Source organism: Aotus nancymaae, unplaced genomic scaffold, assembly GCF_030222135.1.
Source record: "Aotus nancymaae isolate 86718 unplaced genomic scaffold, 86718_ANA_hifiasm-v0.15.2.pri h1tg000021l, whole genome shotgun sequence".
Taxonomy (NCBI): domain Eukaryota; kingdom Metazoa; phylum Chordata; class Mammalia; order Primates; family Aotidae; genus Aotus; species Aotus nancymaae.
Genome location: NW_026988433.1, coordinates 2,736,883 through 2,760,062, shown reverse-complemented (window position 1 = coordinate 2,760,062; position 23,180 = coordinate 2,736,883). Strand labels below are relative to the sequence as shown.

The following is a 23,180-nucleotide window of genomic DNA, read 5'->3' as shown; positions in this document are numbered from 1 at the left end:
ATGTGTAAATTTTGGGACTTAGAGTTCTTTTTTCAAGTGTTTCTCGGTTCTCAAACTAGGCACAAAATACGTTTTGTATCCACGAAGTTGCTAAACTAATGCTAGCTTTAGTTGTGTACCTAGGAGCTTACTGCAGAAGGTGAGGACAGGGTGGGGAAAAGCAAAGCCATCTTCAATTTATTCAGACTCAAAGGCTTTACTTAGTCTAGAAATTTTGGAAAATACAGAAAAGCGCAAAAATAAAACTCAGCCGTTGTTCTGCACACATCGACATGTGATTGTGTAATGACATGGAAGCTCCCCAGACAGCCTAGTGGCAGGTATGGGAAGAGCCGGGAACCCTGAGTGACACTCAGCAGCTTGTCAGCTTCCAGGGGCATCCAGATTAGGGGTCAGGATACAGTTGGAACCACTCTCCTAAGCTCTTTCCCCTTTATCTGCAAATGTGGTATTGTGTCTGTGCTTGACCAACCCATCCAGGTGAGTGAGTGACTCGGGAGGGGAGGACTGAGTCCCGAAGAGCCCATGTGCCTGTTTGCCAGTCTCACTGCCTCATGTGGGCTTGTGGGAGGTGCAGAGGGTTAGGAATTGGAGACAGGGACATTAGATGATGGCAACCACTTAATGACGGATGGTTTTCATCTGTAATCTGAAATTGTGGGTACGTGCAGCAATGTGTGTGTGTGTGTTTTTTTTTTAATGTCATCTGTAGCACAGTCATTAAGAGGGTAAACTCTGAAATCAAACCCCTGGGTTCACATCCTGGCTTGGCCATTTGCCTGATCTTCATCAAGTGTTTTTGGCTTTATTTCCTTACCCGAACAAATTTGGGTGGTAATACTAGTAGTGAACCCTCATAGCACTTCTGAAGTTTAATGGCACTGTCATGCCTGGCACCTAATCACTGTTGCTGATGATGATGCCAGTCAGCTCTTCAAACTCAGTGAGTCTGACTTAACTCTTCATTTTTCCCAATCCCAGTAAGTTTTTTAAATTATTCAAGGGGAAATTGCTCCCCTTTCTCCAACTAGTTTTTTAGGCTGTTCGGTATATCTTGGACTTCACTGTTTGTCCAGCTTTATATAAATTCTCAGTTAGAAACTCTGTCCGTCACTCTTGCACAGTTTTCAAGTACAGGTCATCTGCCTGGTTCATGTCGTGACCCCAGCACTGAGAACGAGGCCTTCTGTATTCCAGGTGCCAGCATGTTTTACGACTGCAGCCTGGCCTTGTTCACCATGGCGGTGCCTTAGGTGTGGTCAGGTTGCCATCCTGCTCATCCTCCCTCTCATGCACACACCCCTGCACACACTTGTGACACACTCATCTCAAACTGACCTTTGTACCTTCTAGCAAAGTTTTCAACTTTAAAGCTTTCTAAGTTATATTTCTTCTCCAACAGTCCTTCTACCCCTAAAATTCTGTCAAGATTGATATGATTATTATTTTTAGTTTGCTTCTAGAATGCAGCCTTTATAAACAGATGCAGTGTCATAGTTTCCTTTTCAGTCCACACACCCAGCGTAATGTAGCAAAATAGAGTCAGACTCAGTGTTGGGGAACTCCAGAGTGGTCCAAATCCTAATCACATTTAGTCCAGAATCTCCTTTGCATTCAGTCTTCGTACAAGAACTTGGAGTTGTGGCCTCAAGACTTCCTGGTCCATAGTGGAAGAAAGAGAGTAGGGCTTAGATATTGACTTTGCAGAAGTGAAAGCACAGCTGAGTCAAAGGCCATGAGCCCTGAAGAGCTTTCTTCGCATTCTCCACCCCCCTGCCCTATTCCCATAACCATTCCCTGCTCTGCTCTTGCTGCCATGAGCCCCTGGCTGTAGGGGAGGGGTGTCTCACAAGTAGCCCTTTTATTCAAGTTCTCTCAACTTGTCCAGTTTGAATATTCCATGTATTTTGTTGGGGCCCTGTCAGATAAAATCTCCAGGACAAGTACTTTAGCTGTCCTCATTCTTAGCAGAGTTGGGTTTCCAGAAGAGGTTTGGCTGGTTGGTTATTGTTAGAAAACCAATATACAAAGGTAATAGTGGCCTGGAACTGTAGTGAGTGACAGACGTTCAATAAATTCCTATTGTTTTTTATACCTGTATTTTAAAATTGCCACAGATCTGCTGGGGGGCCATGGAACTTGCAAAAGATAGAATGACAATATAAGATTAAAATTTAAGTGGTAAGGAAAATTATGATAGGTTATACTGTTATGTGATTATGATTGTAAAGTAGGAAGGGGAAATGACATGCATGTGAATAATTAGTTCAGTTCTTTCACTGATCATTTTTATTAGGCATTTATATCTTTGGCTGTTTTGAAAGCAAATTGAAAGTGCATTTCTAGTTCACAGAAGACATTCTGAAGACAGCATCAAGTGCTAGGATGAGTTTCTTCTGTCCTGTTGAGTTTTCATACAGCCACATTGCAATGAGTTGGCAGAAACAGATTTAGTGATACACAATATATCTGTGTTGCCATTAGCTAAGAAATGAATTGGCTTCCTCTAATGGGTTTATTATTTTAGCCCTTCATCTCATACTTTAGATGCCACAGGCAGATAGCTATTATGTTGTCTAGAATGGAAACACCCAAGGTGGGAAAATGATTTTGCTGGGCACTATAGAAAGGGAAGAGAATAATCTGGGAATGTAAATTGGAAAACATGGCAGTGAGTTAAAAGCTGGATTCAACTCCAGAAAGTTAAACTTGGATGCCCAGAATCGGGGAAGGGGTATATTCAAATCAGGCACTCTGTTTTGTCCCCAAAATTGTCCATGGACCTCCTGTGAAAGTTCATATTTTGATGAGAATATCAGTCCAGAGCTTTAAAGTTTACAAGTTATAAACATAGGTGAATCATGAGTAAATTAAGACTGTAGAAAATGTTTGACTTGTCCACCTGTCACTTACCACTAACTTGTATTGCTATGTCCTCTGTGTCTAAATTTTTTCAAGTTGGTTACATAGTGCATATTTAAGTTCTCAGATTTAAGCAGTATCCAGTTTTGAGTCGTACAGTTTGCTTAATATGATGTGTTCTTTCACATGCACTTATCATTTAGTTGAACATAATGCGCGGTATTTGTTAATGTCATACTGATGAGCTGTGTGACTGAAGCGAATGGTAAATGATCATGTTGTTGACATTGACACTTCTTCACAGGTTTGACATTGACATCTCACAGGTGAGTTTAGTGTACTGTCCTCTCCCTTACTCTTAATCGTCTGTCTCCTCCTCCTCTGTAATGAGGGCACTTGTTTGTTTTTAGGTTGTCTGTCTGTTGTCAAGTAATCGGAAGGACAAATATGATGCTATTAAAAAATACCTGTGTACAGATTGCCCTACCCCAAGTCAGTGTGTGGTGGCCCGAACCTTAGGCAAACAACAAACTGTCATGGCCATTGCTACGAAGATTGCTCTGCAGATGAACTGCAAGATGGGAGGAGAGCTTTGGAGGGTTGACATTCCTGTGAGTTTGATTTAATTGGTAGATGCAGTTTTAAAATTGATGTTTAAGAAAATGGATTTACTTTTTAAATGTTGCTATCCTCTGTTGTATCTAAAATGACCATGTTTGTATTCAAGCTGAAGCTAGCGATGATCGTGGGCATTGATTGTTACCATGACACCACAGCTGGACGGAGGTCAATTGCAGGATTTGTTGCCAGCATCAATGAAGGGATGACCCGGTGAGTGAGACTGGGCTGCTGCAGGTGGCAGTGAGGGCATCAGGCAGGGGTCGGGAGGTTCAAGAGTGTGTTCACTCTTCTTTGTTATCCTTCCAGTTTCTCAGTTACACACAGCAACGAATTTAGAAAAGAAAAATAATGACCTGCCCTAGCTCTTGAATGACTTTCATCCTGTATTAGTCAAACTGCATTTCAGGTTATTTTTGTTTTTTATCGTATGTATTGGAGAGTACACCTCATTAAATGTGACTGCCTCTAAAACTGTATTTGTTTAATAATATTTGACGACCACTAAAATGTAGTTTCACATTTTCATGTAGAAAAACCACTTCAGTTTACCCAGTCACTTGTTTTTCAACATAATATTATTTTTCAGTGCTTTTTATGGAACTGAGGGAATTGCCAAGAATAGTAATATATGAAAATTGAAGGCATATTAGTTGGCATTAGTAATAAATATGTTTCAAGGTCTTTTATCTTTTTTAACTTTTAGTTTCAGGGGTACATGTGCAGGTTTGTTACATAGGTAAACTCCTGTCACGGGATTTGTTGTTCAGATTATTTTATCACTCAGGTACTAGAGCCTAGTACCCAGTAGGTACTTTTTCTGCTCTTCTCCCTCCTACCACTCTCCACCTTCAAGTAGGCCCTGGTGTCTGCTGTTTCCCCTTCTTGTGTCCATGAGTTCTCATCATTTTGCTCCCACTTATAAGTGAAAACACATGGTATTTGGTTTTCTGTTCCTGCATTAGTTTGCTAAAGATAATGGATGGAGCTGAAGGTCTTTTAGAAGAGTGAAACTTACAGTGAATGGTTTCTCAAGAGCATAGTAGTGAGTGTGCTTCTGTGTGTAGGTGTAATAAACCTGGACAGCACCTCTGGGTATTACAGTTTAAATTTTATTTTCTACCCAGCAGATGGAATCATGGTGTTGATTTATAATGAAAACAAACACAGTTTGTGATGCTGATAAGGGATCTCCTGCATCTTGCTCACTCTGTGTAAGGTTTCCTCAAGTATTTGGAGATGTTAGCAGATGTCTTTAAAGGCAGTTACAGAGATGACAGATTACTAAGAGTGAAATAAATATAGAATAATTCGGAAAGGAAAAATTGATTGACAGTTGCATTCTCATTCTAGTTGTGTTTTTCTCTGCATAGCTGGTTCTCACGCTGCATATTCCAGGATCGAGGACAGGAACTGGTAGATGGGCTCAAAGTCTGCCTGCAAGGTTAGTCTCCTGCAGGGTTTCCATTCTGGTCTCTCAACTGGGGTCTTCAAGAAATTACCCTGAACCGCGTTACTGAAAAGTGTGCCCAGAATTGGGGAAGAACGGACTAGTTGTGTTGTAGATATGCATTGATTTAAAAGTTCTCTGGCCTGTTTCAGCGGCTCTGAGGGCTTGGAATAGCTGCAATGACTACATGCCTAGTCGGATCATCGTGTACCGCGATGGCGTGGGAGACGGCCAGCTCAAAACACTGGTCAGCTATGAAGTGCCGCAGTTTTTGGATTGCCTAAAATCCATTGGCAGAGGTTACAAGTAAGCATGCAAATTGTAAAGCGTTCTCTTTTTATAAAACTGTACCTTTTTATCTTTGAAATTAGTGTCGCAGGATGAAAGGGTAAGGGAGAACCTAACTGATAGGGACACTAGGGCCTTTGAGGTCATGGGAAGGGCAGGGGGAGTTTCTATGGGAAATGTTTCACGAGAAGGCTGTGTTGAGGGGTAGTGTAGAGGGTCATTCCTTCATAGAATAGGATAGTAAGACACCATTACAAATCGTGGCTCTGCCTTCTTTCTTACCTGAGGCCTTGGAGTGCTGGTATCTGATAATTCTGTACATCCAAAGGCATCTGCAAAATTGATTATTGAAATAAGTATTCCAGATGGTCTTAACTTACTGAATACTTGTTTCACTTCCTTGTGGACTTGATGAGTGCTTGTTCAGTAGTAAGGTGACTGGTGAGCATCTAGTCTCATGGGGTGGGGTTGGTTCTTTCTCCTTTTGAGCGACGTGGCTGGTCGAGGATAGTGCTGTCTATATCCAGATGCTGCACTTGTCTTCCTTTGAAACCCATATTGATTTTCATCTTCCTCTGCTCTCCTACAGACATTTCCATCAGTGGCATTATGAGTCAGTAAAATGTGTACCATTGCAAGAGAGCTGTTCAAATAAGTTACATTAACTAGTCCTCTTTCTCTTTATCAAATCTATAGTGATTTAAAATCAGGGACTGTTACATTAAGTGCATAACAGATTACAAATTTAAAGATTGAACTTTTCAGAATATTTGGAAGATCTTGGATCCTGTTTTGTGTGCTTGCACATATGTATTACACACCCATTATTCTTGTATTTCAGCATTTTGTATCATTATAGAAAGGAAGGATTCTGAAAGCCGCTGGCCACATCTGGGGCTTGGTTGATTTTACCTGGTGCATAGGAAAAGGACAAGCACTAAGAGCTGACTCCTTATTTCTACTAAGGGGCTTCCAACTCATCTTTGGCCAGTGCTAAAAGGCCCCACAACAATCAGTGTTTATCCCAGACATTTCTTAAAACGAGATATGATGCCATGAAGGTTTCAGAGCAAGTCAGGAGTGTTTTTGTCTTTTTTGAAATAGTTGTGTTTCAGATTAAAAGGCCACACATTTTTTAAATATTTTGGAAATGAAGGTTAGTATTCTTTCCTATTCCCTTAAGACTCTTAATGCTTATATTTTGTCAAATAATGATACTTTTTTGTTTTCAGGCTTTACAATCCTGATTTTATGGTGTTCTCTGACTTGGCCTTCCTGTCTGTATGGGGAGATCCAGTGTGGTGTGTGTGGCAGGGGGTAAAGGAGGATCTAACTTGGACTGCTTCTTTCCTACTCTTTTTTTCCTGTGATTTGCTGCTTGAGCACACAGCCTTTTATAGTCTTCATTGCCTTTTCCTCATACCCACAGTGAAGGAAATTGTCAAGAAATGATGAATAGAGGTCATAGTGCAAGTTGGTCACATTTCCTTGAGCTGAATTGTTGGGCTACTGGGAGTATACACTCTTGGTCTTGCTGCGTCTACATCTCTGTTTCTTAGGGTCCTTTGGGTTTGATTCCCAGAAGGACTGGCAGAAATGGCTCTTGAAAAGGAGATTGCCACCCTAGTGAATCAGTAACTGTGAACTGTCATCCTGAGTGTACAGAGTGGAGCCTGGTATAGCTGATGGGTGCACCTGCCCAGCTCCGTCAGCGAATGGGAACACAGTGTTGCTGGGAAGGAGAACCCAAGTCAACTGCTTGGGCTGGTACTCAGCGCGCGCTGTTACATGAAGTAGACCGCACGCTGAACTGTGCTGGTATTTGGTGGCAGTAGAGATCAGTGGTAAAGAGCAATATGTCTCAAAATGAGAGTTCAGTTAATCCCAGCTTTACCTTCATTTGTAGAAGAGGGCAACAGTTAACTGAGGCATTGAAAAGAATAAATGAAAATATATGTAATGCACTCCACAGTAAGTATTCAATACATGGTAGATATTTCTTATAGGAAAAACCTTCAACTTGTACATAAAGGTAAAATATCTGAGAATTATTCTTCACTTTTAAAAAATGCAAAGTTTGGACTTAAATGTTTATATAATAGTTATCAAAACCACAGTGTTTGCTTTTAAATGGAAATGTTGATGTTAAGTTTTTATAGCGACGCATCACGGGGTAGCTGATGTAGAATGTTTGATACAAGAACAAATCAGAAAGTCACACCCACATATTTGTAACCTGCTTTTCTGTTGCCACATTTAATACTAAATTGTTTCTTGTGATGTTATAGTATTAGCATTATCCACCTTATGTTCTTCTGTTCCCAAGACTGATGCTTGTTTGAGATGCCATCATGAAGTCCTAGATAGTAATCACTTTCTAACAGGTCCCATAACCATAGGCCCTGTGCCAAACTTCATCTCTGTAAGTGGCAGAGGTATTTGAAACTGAGGGCTATACGTCTTTTCAGCACGTTCATTGTGGCTTTGTTATATTCAGAGCTGTCAGATTAAGCAGTCACTGGGGAGCAGTAGTCTACGTGGGTAGATAGGGACATTTCTAAAGATGTCTTCTGCTTACTCAGGTATGCTCACTTAGTTTCTTGCCCTATTTAATTTTCAGTGAAAAACATCAGCAAAATTGCTGAGTCCAGCATGACTAGGTTGATACTGTATAAAACCTCTGCTTCCCAGTGTTGGAAATCAAGTGTATCTGTCCTCCTAAGGAACTGATGTTGCAGTTGGAGATGGAGGTGCTAATAATCATATTGATCTAGTGCTTACTACCTGGCAGCGCTTTTCTCATTTCTACCTGTTCTGATTCATGGATTATCTATGTGGATTATGTGTGTACAAGTGTGGCTGATTCAAAAGGATTTGAAGTCAGCCTGGAGGAGGGGGTGGAAAAGGAATGTGAAAGGCACTCAAGCAGACCACACAGGGCAAGTGCAGGGCTGCTCTCAGGAGGGTCAGAGGGCGTGGCAGTGGGCTGGGGAATCTGCCGGGATGGACAGCTGATAGTGCACAGATGTGTCCAGGCCAAGAGGCCTGATGAACCTTGACCCAGGAGAGCTGCCTGAAGAATCTGTGGGGGATGGATGCATCTGACACGTGGTCAGCCAAGCAGTGTGGAGCTGCCCTAGGGTCTGCACAAAATGCCATTTGAGACTCCAGTGAAACACTAATTAGGAAAATGAAGTTACGTCCCCTGAAAAAGGTGTATGAATATGTAGTACGTATATATGAGAGTGTGTGTGTGTATGTGTGTGTGTGTCCCCTTGATATATTGTGAACCAGTAAGTTTCAAAAGCACTAGTTAAGCCCACCTACCTATAAAATATTTTAGAATTAATATTGAAGACTGTTATAAATTGTGAATTTTGGAGACATGCTGGATTTCACATTTTGGTGTGATAGGTATGTAATGTTTGGTCTGTGGATAAACCATCGACATGTCATGTGTCACAGGACATATGTGCCATTTGGTTTCCCTCTCACCATTTATCCCTGGGCTTTACTCCTGTCTCAAGAGTAAGATTGTGATGCTTCATCACAACCTGGACAGTTGATATGCCCGAGAAGGGATGTGTTCCTTTTTAAATGGAGTATACGAATACTTGAATGATTGAGTGCCCTGAAAATATGACTAGCTCAATGTAGTTACATTCATCATCATTTTAAAGTCCTAGGCTAACGGTAATTGTGGTGAAGAAAAGAGTGAACACCAGATTTTTTGCTCAGTCTGGAGGAAGACTTCAAAATCCACTTCCTGGAACAGTTATTGATGTAGAGGTTACCAGACCAGAATGGTAAGTTCCATATGAGTAGCTGAGGACTGTTTTCTTCTTGGTGGCTGTTTTTTTTTAGCATGGCCCCTATGCTTAACCAATATTAATACATTTTACTTTAGTACCTATATTTTTTATAAACACTAATTTTTTCAACTAATTTGGTCTAACATAATTAATAAAGCCCATGATTTCCTAGTGGCTGAAACTGAACAGAGGTTTCCAAGTACAGTTTTTCTTTGGAGGAAGAGTATTATTTTCTGTGGTATTAACTACACATACGGAGATTAAGAACTGCTTCTGTAGATTGCTTTTGTAATTTTACACACATAACACAGCCACAGATTTTCTAGTGAAAAATTTTTAGATTTGTAACACAGTTGTCTAAAGATCAGGAAGTTTTACCTGAGACAGAGCTGCATGTGAGAAAAGTGACTTCTGAGCAAGCAAAGCTGCTGTGTGTGCAGCCGGGAGCTGCATCCGGAGACCATGAGAAAATGAGATTGCCAGCCAGAGCTTACAGTGGGCGCTGACAGGCACAGGGAAATGGCCTTAGCAGCGCAGGAGGATTCGGTGGCCAAGTCAGGAAACTTGGCTCCTTTTCTTGAGACGGAGTCGCTCTGTTGCCCAGCCTGGAGTGCAGCAGCATGATCTCGGCTCACTGCAACCTCCACCTCCTGGGATCAAGCAGTTCTCATGCCTCAGCCTCCTGAGTAGCTGGGATTACAGGCGTGCACCACCAAGCCCAGCTAATTTTCGTATTTTTAGTGGAGATGAGGTTTCACCATGATGGCCAGGCTGGTCTCAAATTCCTGGCCTCAAGTGATCTGCTCGGCATGAGCCACTATGCCCAGTCAAAACTTGATGCATTTTTAGTGAGTTCCTCAAACACCCTTTTGTGTGAGGAGGTATTAATGCAGTGAGCATGTTTGTGATGGCAACTCATTGGTCATTCTAAATTAACACCCTCCTCAGGAGAACAAATCATTGGGAGGACTTCTGTTTTTATGTATAAGTGTTTTGGAGCCTTTATGAAAAAGGTGACTTGAATGAGGATAAAGTGTCGGCCTGTGTGCAAAGTTTACATGTGGAATACTTTTCCTGTCTGAATCTTGGGCAAATGAGGCATTACCATAGTGACTTGATGTGGAAAATGCTGATAGTATACAGAGTTTAGTTTTGTCTAGTCTGCTCTGTTGTCTGACAGTGGAGAGAAATTATTTTGAAATACATCATCTTGGATTTCTGTCTTTTTCTCAGATGTTACGGCATTGATTCAGAAGGACTCTAACCTATTGGGAAAAAACTGGCTAGAAAGACAAAACGAGGCTAAGATATTGACATAGTAAACTCATTTCCGCAGGATTCTCTTTCACCATTCAAAATGACCCCCAACGCTTTCTAACATTACTACTACTCTGAATACCAAAGCCCAGCTGTGATGTTGGCCTGAAGACAGTAACTGGCTGAAACAAACTGGGTAAAATCCCAGTTGAATTATGAAGTATAAAAACTGTCATTAGTTTTTACTAGATATTATTAAAACCTAGCAACTGCTAATGCTATTTAGACACCTGGAGAAGCCCACTCTTTTTTTTTTTTTTAAAGTTATGAGATGCATGTCCTGGATGTGCAGGCTTACCACATAGGTAAACATGTGCCATGGTGCTTTACTGTATTTATCAACCCATCACCTAGGTGTTAAGCCTCACATGCATTAGGCTCTCCCTCTCTCTTGCCCTCCAACAGGCCCCAGTGTGTGTGGTTCCCCTCCATGTTCATGTGTTCTCATTGTTCAGCTTCCGCTTATAATCAAGAACATGCAGTGTTTGGTTTTCTGTTCCTGCGTTAGTTTGCTGAGGATAACAGCTTCCAGCTTCATCTATATCCCTGCAAAGGGCATGATCTTATTCCTCTTTATGGCTACGTAATATTCCATGGTGTAGATGTACCACATTTTCTTTATCCCATGTCTCATTAATAGGCATTTGGGTTGGTTCCATGTCTTTGCTGTTGTGAATAGTGCTGCATGAACATACACGTGCCTGTATCTTTATAACAGAATTATTTATATTTCTTTGGGTATATACCCAGTAATGGCATTGCTGGGTCAAATGGTATTTCCGGTTCTAGGTCTTTGAGGAATTGCCACACTGTCCTCCACAATGGTTGAACTAATATACACTCCCACCAGCTTGCATTCCTGTTTCTCCACAGCCTTGCCATCTGTTGTTTCTTGACTTTTTCATAATCGTCATTCTGACTGGTGTGAGATGGTGTCTCATTTTGGTTTTGATTTGCATTTCTCTAATGATCAGTGATGTTGAGCATTTTCGCATATGTTTGTTGGCCACATAAATGTCTTCCTTTGAGAAGTGTCTATTCTTGCCCTTTGCCCACTTTTTAATGGGGTTTTTTTTCTTGTAAAATTTGCTTGCATTCCTCATAGACTCTGGATATTAGACCTTTGTCAGATCGATAGATTGCAAAAATTTTCTCCCATTCTGTAGGTTGTCTGTTCACTCTGATGATAGTTTCCTTTGCTGTGCAGATTTAGTTTAATTAGATCCCATTTGTCAATTTTTGCTTCTGTTGCAATTGAGAGCACCAGAGTCATCTCTAATCACCAGAACTGCAAATGGTTTGTGCCTAAGCTGGGAACAAAGGCTTGCATTCCAGCCCTGGCGTAATTTCTCTGTTCTTTTTGAACAAGTCATTTAACATTTGTTAACTCCTCATTCTTTGAAAAAGTAAGTGTACAGTCTGTTGTAGATCAGTTCTGCTTTTCTAATGTTGCTAGTTTTGATGGGCATAAGAAATTGCATGGTTAATTTCTTTAAATCTTTATTGGGTCAGATTACAATATCTCTGGATTGATATTTTATTGGTACCAAGAAAATGAAAACAAAATCTAATGTGTATTCCTTCATATTTGTACTACAGGCGGCCCTCTTTATCTATAGGTTCTGCAACTGTGGAGTCCACCAACCTCAGATCAAAAATATTTGGAAAAAAGTCTGTACTGAGCATGTACAGATTTTTTCTTGTCATTATTCCTTAAACAATACAATAAAACAACTATTTACATAGCACTTGCATTGTATTAGGTATTATCAATAATCTTTTAAAGTATCAAGATGGTACTTTAAAGTATATGGGAAGATGTGCATAGGTTATATAAAGACAACATCATTTTATATTAGGGACCTGGGCATTCGAGGGTTTTGGTATCCTCAGGAGATTGTGGAACCAATTCCCAAAGGATGGCTGCACTTGGTTTTGTTCTTCCATTTGGTCCTATACTCGTTTATAGTCTTCCATGTTCCCTTCCTCGTAAAGATTTGCATTAAATTCCTGGGGATTAAAATTCATTATATTTTTGTTAAATCACAATGGGAACAGCAAGAAGGGAAAAGGTTCCGTGGTGAAAAGCATGTCTGGGGAGTAACAGTCCCTGAAGCTAGACTCGCTCATTTCCCCACAGGTCGTGCTTCTGGAGTCTGATGGCTTAGTCACAGTGCTTGGGTGTGGGGGTGGAAAGCAAGAACTAGCCACGTATGCCATAGTTACTAGTAGCCGTGTCAAAGGCTTGGTTGTGCTTGGAGGCATCATGATAGGTATTTAAAATCTAAATCATAATCTTTATGGTAAACATCTTTCACACACAAGCAGTCGCAAATGGTTCATGAATATCTCGTTCCTGGAGTTGAAGGAAGCCCATTATATCATGAGAAGAGATGAGGTTACTGTAGTAACTTACAGTGAAAAGAGGTACAGAGCTTTTCACCGTTAAGAGAATGGAATCATCCTAATTTTAGTTTTCAGTACATCCATGTGTTTTCTGTAATTCCAGGTATGATTTTTTTATTGTGAGCCAGGCTGTGAGAAGTGGTAGTGTTTCTCCCACACATTACAACGTCATCTATGACAGCAGCGGCCTGAAGCCAGATCACATACAGCGGTTGACTTACAAGCTGTGTCACATCTATTATAACTGGCCAGTAAGTGTTTCTGCCTGTTGATGTTTAGCGAGTGAAGGAGAGTCACTTTTCAAAATGAAATAGCTGTGGTTTAAAAGGCTTTTAGAGTTAATACTGAGATTTGCAATGGAAAGAGGCTAACCTAGAGTAATAGAACCTTTTTTTCCTTCCACTAAAGGGTGTCATTCGCGTTCCTGCTCCTTGCCAGTACGCCCACAAGCTGGCTTTTCTTGTTGGCCAGAGTATTCACAGAGAGCCAAATCTGTCCCTGTCAAACCGCCTTTACTACCTCTAACCTGCAGAAGAAGAAAAGATGTCGCTGCTTTTTCTTTTTGAAATTATAACTTTGGGATTTTCTTAAGCCTTTATTTTTTTTTTTTTAACTGTTATCTTTCTAGATGAAACTTGGGAAGGGAATTAAGACATCTAGAGTTTTATTTATAACATTGCTATTCACTGGGTTCCTTATTTTATAGGTAAAATTAAGATTTTATATTTTATCTTGTTTGTTTCCCGTAGATATTTTCTGAGGATTTTTTTGTTTATTTTGAAGAAATGCGGATAAGCTACTTTGTAGTATAAACAGACTCTCTGAGAGTATTTGAAATGTATTTGGGGATTTACTTAAAAGTACTTTCAGGAGTGAGCACGTCCTACTTGTAAACCTATATTAACTTTATTTTTGAAATACCTATTTTGAATTTAAAGGAGATAAGAGGCATAAAGTAGGATGCTCACTACAATCATAGGTTTCATCTGATATCTTAAAGATAAAAGCTACTAGTATATAACCTATACACAAGATATAGGAGAAAATACGCTTAATTTTTATTTGGTGGGGGCTCACATGGGAGTAAAAAAAAGATTGAAAAATTTTAAATTGTTCAAAGAAACATTTTAAGAATCTTGTAACAACAACAACAAAAAAGGCCAGTAGTAAATCTTTATATTAACATTACTATTTATTTTGTTTTGGAACTGGGATATGATTCTATTTGTTATAAAATAAAATTGATGTGATTGTCACTTTATTTGAAGAACAGTGTAATTCTTATTTTACTGAAAGATGTGCATTTTTTTCATCTAATTTTTAAAACTGCATACAGTTCCATTCATAAAAGCTCAATTAGCCTGACGAACATGGTGAAACCCCATCTCTACTAAAAATACAAAATTAGCCAGATGTGGTAGCACATGCCTGTAATCCCAGCTACTTGGGAGGCTGAGGCAGGATAGTCACTTGAACCTGGGAGACAGAGGTTGCAGTGAGCCGAGATCGCGCCACTGCACTCCAGCCTGGGCAACAGAGAGACTCCGTCTCAAAAAAAAAAAAAAAAAACTCTAATAGTGTCACTTATGAACTTTAATGTCAGAGTAAAATTCTGTAAGGAAACGCTGCCACCTTAAGAACAGGTATCCGTAGCTTATAAGGAAGTGCAGACTAAGGAGACTGTGGTATCGTGAAGTTGGTAATTGTAGTTTTTTTAATATCTGCATATTTATAGGAATTCTCAGGAACTTTTGCAAAGAGAAGGCTTGAAATTAATGAATTATTGTAAGTCACGGGAACACCGTTAAACATTGCTTACAAATGTAATGAATGTAAAAGCTCGAGTGACAGTACGCAAGTCCCTGGAACTGTAATTTAGACTAATGCAGATCAGTCAAGTTATTTGTCTTACCTTTACTGCATATGGCCTCATTCTGGATTTAGCCTCATTAACATGTTATGAATGAAAACTATTTTATTTTCCTTCTAGTTCTTAGAGCTAATAACTGTTAACATTGTTCTGGGCCAAGTAACCCAGCTTCCTTAACCTCTTCAATTTCTAAGCATTAGAAGAAAAGAAACACAGGAGAGTGTGACCTTTCAGAAGCATGCCAAAGATAAACACTTCAATATAGAAGTTGCTTAAGGCTGTTCTAGCACTAAGGAATATAAAGAAGTCTAATCATACAGCTGGAAAAGATTAATTTGAGGTGTTAATTTTTATTTATGGATTTTATGGCTAGTCACTTAAATCATTGAAAGCTCGTTCTTAGCAGGTTTTAAGCTCTGCCTTAAAGTTAAAAGACTTCAATGTCTTTAGAACCATGAAAAATTGGTAAGTGTGGTAATTCTGGAAAAGTTGCAGTTGTCCAAAGACCCTCACTACATCAAGAAAGACTTAGTTGAAAGGGACAGAAAACCTGCTGAATACTTTAAGCCAGGAAAGGGGTATTGGTTGGCTTTTTCATCATCCTAGGTAATGCTTCCCAAATATAATAATCTGTTAGACATCACCTGGTTTGCTTTGTAATAACACAGAGTGGGTTCCAAACCATACCCTAAGAATCAGAACTCTCAGGGGAGAGGCCAGCTGATTTCCCAGGGGCTTTTGGCAAATGCTAGTTGAAAGGGATCTCTTTAACATCTGTCTTGGTTATGCCTCTGCTGTGGTTTTTATCAGATAGACTTCCTGCATGAGGTGACAGAGTCTAGGTTGATGCCTGAGCCATGCCAAGTACACGGAGCACTGTCAGGGAATTCATTGCAGCACTCACAAAGAATAAAGCAGAGACCCAGTGAAATCCTGATTTCTTCTTTCAAATGGGATGTGCCTATCTGCGTGGGACATCTAAAAGCTTTAGTATTAAAAATATACCGACCTCAGTCTCTCCCTTCCCAAAGTTTTGTCTGACCAGTCTACCTGGTGGTTCCTGAAGGAACCCCGGGGATTTGCTGTGTGGTTCGCCAAAAGTGCACCACTTTGGCGAAATCTGTCAACTCTTTTCTGGGAATGCAAGATTTTTCCCTCAAAATCCAAAAGTGTGACATTCATGGACGCTTTCTATTTAGCAATTTTACATGTGTTCCCTAAATCCCATAGGAGTTTTTCAGAGTAATCTCCTGAACCTGCTGCTTACACAAAGGGACACCTCTGGCTCTCTCCTCAGAGTCAAATAGAATGTTTTCAGCATGAGTGTCATTCTGGTGCTATAATATGAGTCTTCAGATATTCTGTATATTTTTAAGTAAAAATTAAAAGTTTGTGTAATGGGTATTGTCATTTGGATACAAGATTCCAGAAGCGAGGTTTAGTTTTCTTTACGTTCATTATTACTACCCAATGATTTTAAAAATCCGTTCTGTACAACAGAGAAACTAAAAATTGCAAGAGTAGCCAGGAGGGAGTTGGTGCACTTGGAGTAAGATGATCCCTCGCTGTAGGCCGCCATTCACAGGAGGCCCCATGGCCTCTACACTCTGAGTTAAGCTGCCCCTTCAAGCACCCCATGCTGCCAGAAGTCAAGTAGGCACCTAGAACTCCAAGCTGCTGAGCCCAGTGCTCTGCCCTCACCAGTTGCAGCCTCCCCACCCCCATGCCTGGGGACCTCATGACCAACGGCATGCCCTCATCCCTGGGTTCTTCTCAAAAGCCCAGAGCTCCAGGTCCTCCCTCCTATTTCAGACTCATCTCTGAGGAGCTCCTTGCATTCCCTTTGTTGACACCATCCCCTGCTCCTCAGCTTTTCCTGCATCCTCTGGAGTTGATTCTCTTAGGGGGCAGTGTCTTTATAGCTCCCTTGAACAAACCTGGCTTTCTCCCAGGACACTCATAAGGCTGCCTTTGTCCCTCCTATACTTCTTGTCCAGCAAGATCTGGTGGGTGAGGTGGGTGTCCTTCTTGTTCCTCATTGGTACTTCCAGACACCTCAGCCCCCCCAAAAAAGGAACTACTGGGCTTCAAATCTACTTTGCTCAGATCATGTCAGCCTCTCCCCATCCCTTTGCTACTTGGTGCTCCCCAGGCGCAGAGTCCTCCTTGCACATCGGAGCTCCTGTCTTGCTCATATTGTCCAGTGGTGCTTTTGTTCTCATTCTTGGCTAGAACACCCCAGTGAAGTCCAAGTCTTTGCCTACCTGCCTGTTCCTATGCAAATAATCATGGCTAGAGGAAACCACGCAATCCTGTGTAACTGTTGTATTTCAGTTCATGATCGCAATCAGGCAGGCGTTCAGTGCTGTTCTCCGTGTATGTCTAGCCATTGGCTCCACAGCTCTCCGATGTTTTCCATACTGTGTCTCCTTAAACCACCACCACCACCTACGTCCTCATTCTCAGCTGCTGCCTCTCACTAAATTCCAGGCAGAGCTTCACCAGCTCCCATGTGAACCACGTCTGCTCTGCAGCCTGGCGTGGCGGCCACTGTCTGTGCGCCCGGCCGGAGCACACCCCACCCACTTAGGCATCTGACACTCATTTTTGGAGGATGTTGTTTTGGAATCTCATCTCTCCTTGTTTTCCTGCTTTAGTGTTTTTCCCTTCCTATTCATTCCCAACAGCCTGCAAAACTGGTGTCATTTTTTTATGTTAAAAAATAAGAGCCTTGTGGGCCCCACTGCCCCTCAACTACTGTTCCATTTCTCTCTCTCCCTCTAAACTCCTGTGTTGTCTGGAGCTCTCTCCTCCCCATTCCTCTCTTGAATCCAGTGTTCTCGCCAAGCCCTCCACAGTGCCAGCTGCTCAGTTCCTGGCCCTCCTCCAGCCAGACCTGTTGCATGCCTGGCATGGTGTCCCTCTCTCCTGGAAACATCCTCTGCCTGGCTTCCAGGACCAGCCTGTTCCTTCTCAGGCCTGCCACACGCTCTTGGCTCCTGACAGCAGCCTGTTCCTTCTCTCTCGCTGGTTCTTCCTGGTTTCCCTAAGGCCTACATGTTGGCGTGCCTTCAGACTCTGCCATGATATTCTTTCTGCTCTTCCTCCTTTGGTGATTTCATTCATGGCTCATTTCCATGAAGATGCTTCCCAGACCACATCTCCAGGCCCAGCTTCCTCTCTGAGCTCCACACTCATATCATCAGCTGTCTCCTAGGCATCTCCCATTGAGTGTCCGGCACAATGCTGCTCAAACTTCTTGGTCCTGGAACTGCCTGACACTCAGATTACTGAGGACACAGATTTTGTTTGTGTAAATTATATCTGTTGGTAATTACCATATTAAAAATTAAAACATCTAAAAATGTGCATACCCATATTCCATTGTCAGAATGATACTGTCAGCACTGGAGAATCATGGCCCTCATGCAGCTCACCATCTAGCAAGAGACGAGTAAGAGAAAAGGTAAGCTAGGCACTATGCTAGCGAATGATACCACTGAAGCTGGGAGGAGAGCAGAAGGGTGGGTCTGCCTGAAATGGCATTGCTTTTGATTTCAATCAACTCTACTGAGGTATAATTTTTTAGATAAAGTAAATGAATCCAGCGTAACGAGTTTTGACAAATGTATATTCCCCTGGATCTACTACCACCATCAAGCTCTAGAGAGTGCCTGTGCCCTTCTTCCCACAAAGGTTCCTTCTTGACCCTTTGCAAGCAGCCCTTCCCCCCTGGACCAGATGCAGCAGCGACCTGCCTCTGCCAGCTCTGGACTCTCAGTGGAGAACCATGGAGCACGTACTCTTGTGTCTGGCTTCTTTTGGTCTGCCTGGTGTTTTAAAGCAGAGTCTGTGTATCTGTGTAAGTGGTTTCTTTGCTGGGTGGTATTCCATTGTATGATTAGTTCATCATTTGTTTATTCATCATCAGTCAGTGGGGGTTTTGGATGTTTCCAATCTTTGGCTAGTATAGTAAACTACTATGAAAATTTCTGTTGAGGATTTTGTGTGGGATGTATGTTTTCACTTCTCTGGCTGATACACAGATGTTGAATTGCTGGATTTATATGGGAAGCATATCTGCAACTTCATGAAAAGCTGACAAGCTGTTTTCTAAGTATTTATGCCCTTTCCCCTTTTTCTTTACAATGTGTGAGATTTCCTTGCTGCACATCCTCACCAGTATTTCATGTCTTTTTAATTTTAATCATCTCGTGGGTGTGTAATCTTACCTTCCTTTGGCTGTTATTTGCATTTCCCTGGTGAGTAATGATACGGAGCATCTTTTTGTTTACTGTTGGCCATTCTTACATCTTTTATGAAATGTCTCTTCAAATCTCTTGCACATTTTTAAAGTATTTTATTGAGTTATAAAAGTTGTTCATGGTATTCTGGATACAAATCTTTTGTTGTAGATGTACATCGTGAATATTTCCCCAGTTTCTAGCTTGCTGTTTTGCTTTCTTAAGTATCATTCAAAGAGAAGATGTTTGTACAATTGAATCTGAAAGTCTGGTGATAGGGGTACCATCTGGTGAGGACTTCACACTTAGCACTTCCTACTCCTGGATGTGCTTCATGCAGGGTTGAACATGTAATTGTCAAAAAAGGCTGCCAGAGTTCTTGATTTGTATTCCAACTTGCAGTGCTTACTAAATGACATTTGGAATGGTATTTGGAAAAAAAAATCTTCCTTAGCTGTTTAATTTGCTAGAGCGTGAGATAGACTTCTTTTAATGTAAGTTTGGCAGTTGACTTCATTTGTACCTGCCTGGTACTGGTACCTATAAATAATGCCTATTTTCTTCATTCTTTTGAAATTTATTTGGCACATAGCAGACACTCAAACATTTGTCAAATAAAAGAATTGTATAAATTTTTATCTTATTGAAATTCAAACCACATGGGATAAACAAAAGTGCTTCCTTGACACATTCTTCAACTCCCTAATCCCAGTTCCCATCCAAATAGTAACCATTGTTTGATTTGCATATATTCTAGCAACCTCTCTCCCAATTTTTACTTTTGTATTTTTACTACTAATTTCAAACTGGGAAAAAAGACCAAGATCATAAACCTGGTTTCATCCTGCCTAGAAGTAAAGAAGGGGAAATTGCTGAGGCTGTGGAACCAAGAAGACCTCTAAGGTGAAAAGGTAGAGGGGAAAGGTGAAGAACTCTGTGGAATATCCCTTTTCCTTAGAAAAAAATTGCACAGGTTGAGTAAGGAGAAACTCTAGATGATTTTACATTTAAGGATGACACCAAATTAGTCTGACTGATTTGAAGGCATGTTGTTAGCTGATTTCATACGTCACATAGCTTTTTTATACTTGTCAAATTCCAGTTGCCCTGGGTTACTGTTCCTAAAAAGTAGAAGATGATTGAAGACTGTCCTCAAGGTGAAAGGGCATTTAATGACACAGAATCATGTGTTGAGGAGTTTTTTTTCTTTCAATTATGTTATTGCTGACTGTGTGCAGGAGAAAGTCTGTTGGTGCTGGGGTGTCTCGCATCTGCGCCATTTGCCCATTTTTTCATTCTAACAAACCCAAACAAAATAGGCCTTAGGTAGAACTCATAAGCAAGTCCAGTGAGCTTTCTTTTTTAACTAGACTTTATTTTTTAGAGAAGCTTTAGGTTCACAGTAAAATTGAGTAGAAGGTAGAGTTCCCATGTGTTCCCCTCACCCATATGGGCCTAGCCTCCCCATATCAACACATCCTTCCCCCTCCCCGACCCAGAGTGGTTTCCTTGTTACACTTGAGAACCTACAGTGACATCATGATTACCCCAGGCTCACTCCTGGAGCTACCACCAAGTTTGAGAGAATGCCTATGCCCTTCCCTTTGTGTATTTTGGATAACAGTCCTTTATTGGACAGTCTGTGGATCTGGACAAATGTGTTATGTATGTGTCCACCATCACGGGACAACAGAGTCCTTTCATGGCCCTAACACTACCCTGTGCTGTGCCTCTTCATTTCTCCCTCCCCTCCAATCTGTCGTAACTGCTCGTGTTTTCACTGTCTCCACAGTTTTGCCTTTTACAGATGTATTATATTCATAATCATGTGATATGTAACTTTCTCAGATTGGCTCCTCTCTTGGTAATATGCATTTAAGATTCCTCCATGTCTTTGTGGCTTGGTGGCTCATTTCTTTTTAGCACTGACTAATATTCCATTGTTTGGATGTACCAGTTCATTTATCCATTCACCTCCTGAAGGAGTCATCTCAATTGCTTCCAAGTTTTGGCAAGTATGAATAAAACTGCCATAAACATCTCCGTGTGGGTACTTGTATGGATACACCTTTTGAACTCCTCCGGGTAAACACCAAGCAGTGTGTTTAGTAAGGTAAGAGTATGTTTAGTTTTGGAAGAAACTGCCTGTCTTTCAGAACGGCTATGCCATTTTGCATTCCCATCAGTAACAAATGAGAGTTCCTGTTAGTTCACATAGTCCCCATCATTTGCTGCTGTCATTGTTCTGGGTTTTGGCCATTCTAATAGCTGTGTAACAGTGTCACACTGTCATTTTACTTTGCAGTGCCCTGAGGACACATGAGGTGGAGCGTTGTTTCCTATGCACACTTGCCATCTCTGCATCTTCTGTGGTCAGGTATCTGTTAAGGTCTTTGGCCCCTTTTTTCATCAGGCTGTTGTCTCATTGTTGAGTTGTAAGAGTTCTTTGTATAGCTGAGATAACATGACTTTATCAGATAGGTTTTTTGCAAAGATATTGAATTTTCTTTTTAAAAAACAGGTTAGGTAGCACTTGGGTATGGCAGCAATTGAAGGTAGAATGGAGGTGTCTGATGTTTGGGTAAGTTACTGCCTACGGAGAATTAAAATTTATTAGCAAGGCCCATCACACCCTTCCTGGTCTGGATCAACCCACATCTCCAGTGGTCACTTCCCCTGTGGACCTTGAGTCCCAATGCTGTTAATCCACTTGCAGCTCCTAAGGCGTGTGTCGTGCTCCTGAGTCTTCTCGCTGCCTCCGGGTCTGCTAGGCCTGCACCTGTGAACTGCTGGGTTTCTTCATTGCTGCCTCTGCAGGCTAAATACTTCAAAACAAATTCCCCGACCCTCTTCCTGACTACACCACCCTGCTTAGGGGCCTGGGCCACCATGGTCTGTGCCTGTGCCCACAGCAGCTTCTGATGTGATGCTCCAGAGCCACGTGCTGGCCAAATGGATTTGTCATCACCATAGCCCCATTCTCTCCATTTCCAAACCGCCACATTGAAAAGCAGAATAATTTGCTGAGTAATAACTTTGTTAGGCTTTTCAGGATTCCTCAGTAAATCATTTATAGAATCAGGTGTCTTCATCATCTCTGTAGTGCTGAAGCTACCAACCAGTTTCAGTGTCTTTCTCTTCTCTCCCCCTTACCTTAATCCCACCTCCCCGCCCAAGGTTTATACTGTTTAATTGTTATATTGGCCAAAGACTGGGTTGAATTTTTGCCTTAAATTCTACATCGTTTCAGTCAAATATTACAGAAAGCCCGAGTTAAGTATGCTTTTGTTTTTTAAACCAATTTTAGTGGTACAGTTTTTTGGAAAGCTGAAACAGTAAGGAAGTTTGCACATAGTTGATTAGGTTAAATACTTGTTTAAATGCAATTTAGGAACTTTCTCAAGTTAGGTGTAAAAATTCTCTTTTCCATGATTATTCAACAAGATAGATTGCAAGTTTTATCAGTTCCAGACTGTGCAACTTTAATATACCAAGGCTTTACTATTGACCAGTGAAGACTTACTATGGCTTACTCTGGTTACTTTACTTCTAGGCAGTGTGAAGAATTCTTAATTGAATTAACCCATAGTAAGTCTTCCAGTTTTTATTGAATTGGAGAAGCATAAATAGATTTGCATTTCTCTTGTACAAATTGAGTTCCACCAAGAGCATATGCCCAGGGTGAGGCCATCTCGTGAGGGACAATTTAATTTGACCAGGGCCTGCAGGCAGTAGCTGGCCTAGAATACAAATTGAGGAGACGTGTTCCCTATGAGAATTGGAGGAAGCTTTACTCCTGAGACAAAGAACTTTGGTTTGCTGTTAGAACTCCTAGTTACCTCAAATCCAGCCTCAAATCCACTTGGATTACCTAGGGATTGAATAGCTGCACCTTTGTGGTGGAACTTGAAGTGCTATGATACGCCTCCAGAAAAGCAAAGGTAAAATGTCCCTGCCTTCCCTCTAGAATAATGATGGGCCTGTGCAGTCAGGGATCTTCTCCAGATTTCCTGGTGGTAGCGCAGCCCAGAGAGTATGTGAGCCTCAACAAATCCCCACCTCCTGCCCCAAATTGGGGCACTTTTTGAATGCGTGTACCCAAGACAAAAACGCAGAGGCACCAAGTACTAAATAGACCAGCCCTTGTCTGGTTCTTAGAAACCTATTGTGTGGTTTTCAAACTTTACATAATTTTTCTTAAAGTATTTAGCCTGTGGTGAGGCATATTACAGAAGTTACATTTCACTGTAGAAATTTCTGGAACTACAAATGCAAAATAAAACACAAATCTCTGTCATTCTGAAGAAACAACG

The 23,180-nt window shown here is 41.1% G+C and overlaps 1 protein-coding gene across 1 annotated transcript in view; it reads left to right on the top strand.

The window, feature by feature from the left end:
- Window positions 1-13,593, top strand: part of PIWIL1 (piwi like RNA-mediated gene silencing 1) — a 30,679-nt gene extending 17,086 nt beyond the window's left edge. The window contains exons 15-21 of the mRNA XM_064379478.1: window positions 3,273-3,473; window positions 3,590-3,693; window positions 4,854-4,924; window positions 5,083-5,236; window positions 8,899-9,024; window positions 12,857-13,004; window positions 13,162-13,593. Of these exons, the coding sequence (XP_064235548.1) occupies window positions 3,273-3,473; window positions 3,590-3,693; window positions 4,854-4,924; window positions 5,083-5,236; window positions 8,899-9,024; window positions 12,857-13,004; window positions 13,162-13,278 (921 nt within the window). The 3' untranslated portion in view covers window positions 13,279-13,593. The remainder of the gene's footprint in view (window positions 1-3,272; window positions 3,474-3,589; window positions 3,694-4,853; window positions 4,925-5,082; window positions 5,237-8,898; window positions 9,025-12,856; window positions 13,005-13,161) is intronic.
- The last annotated feature ends 9,587 nt before the right edge of the window (window positions 13,594-23,180 follow it).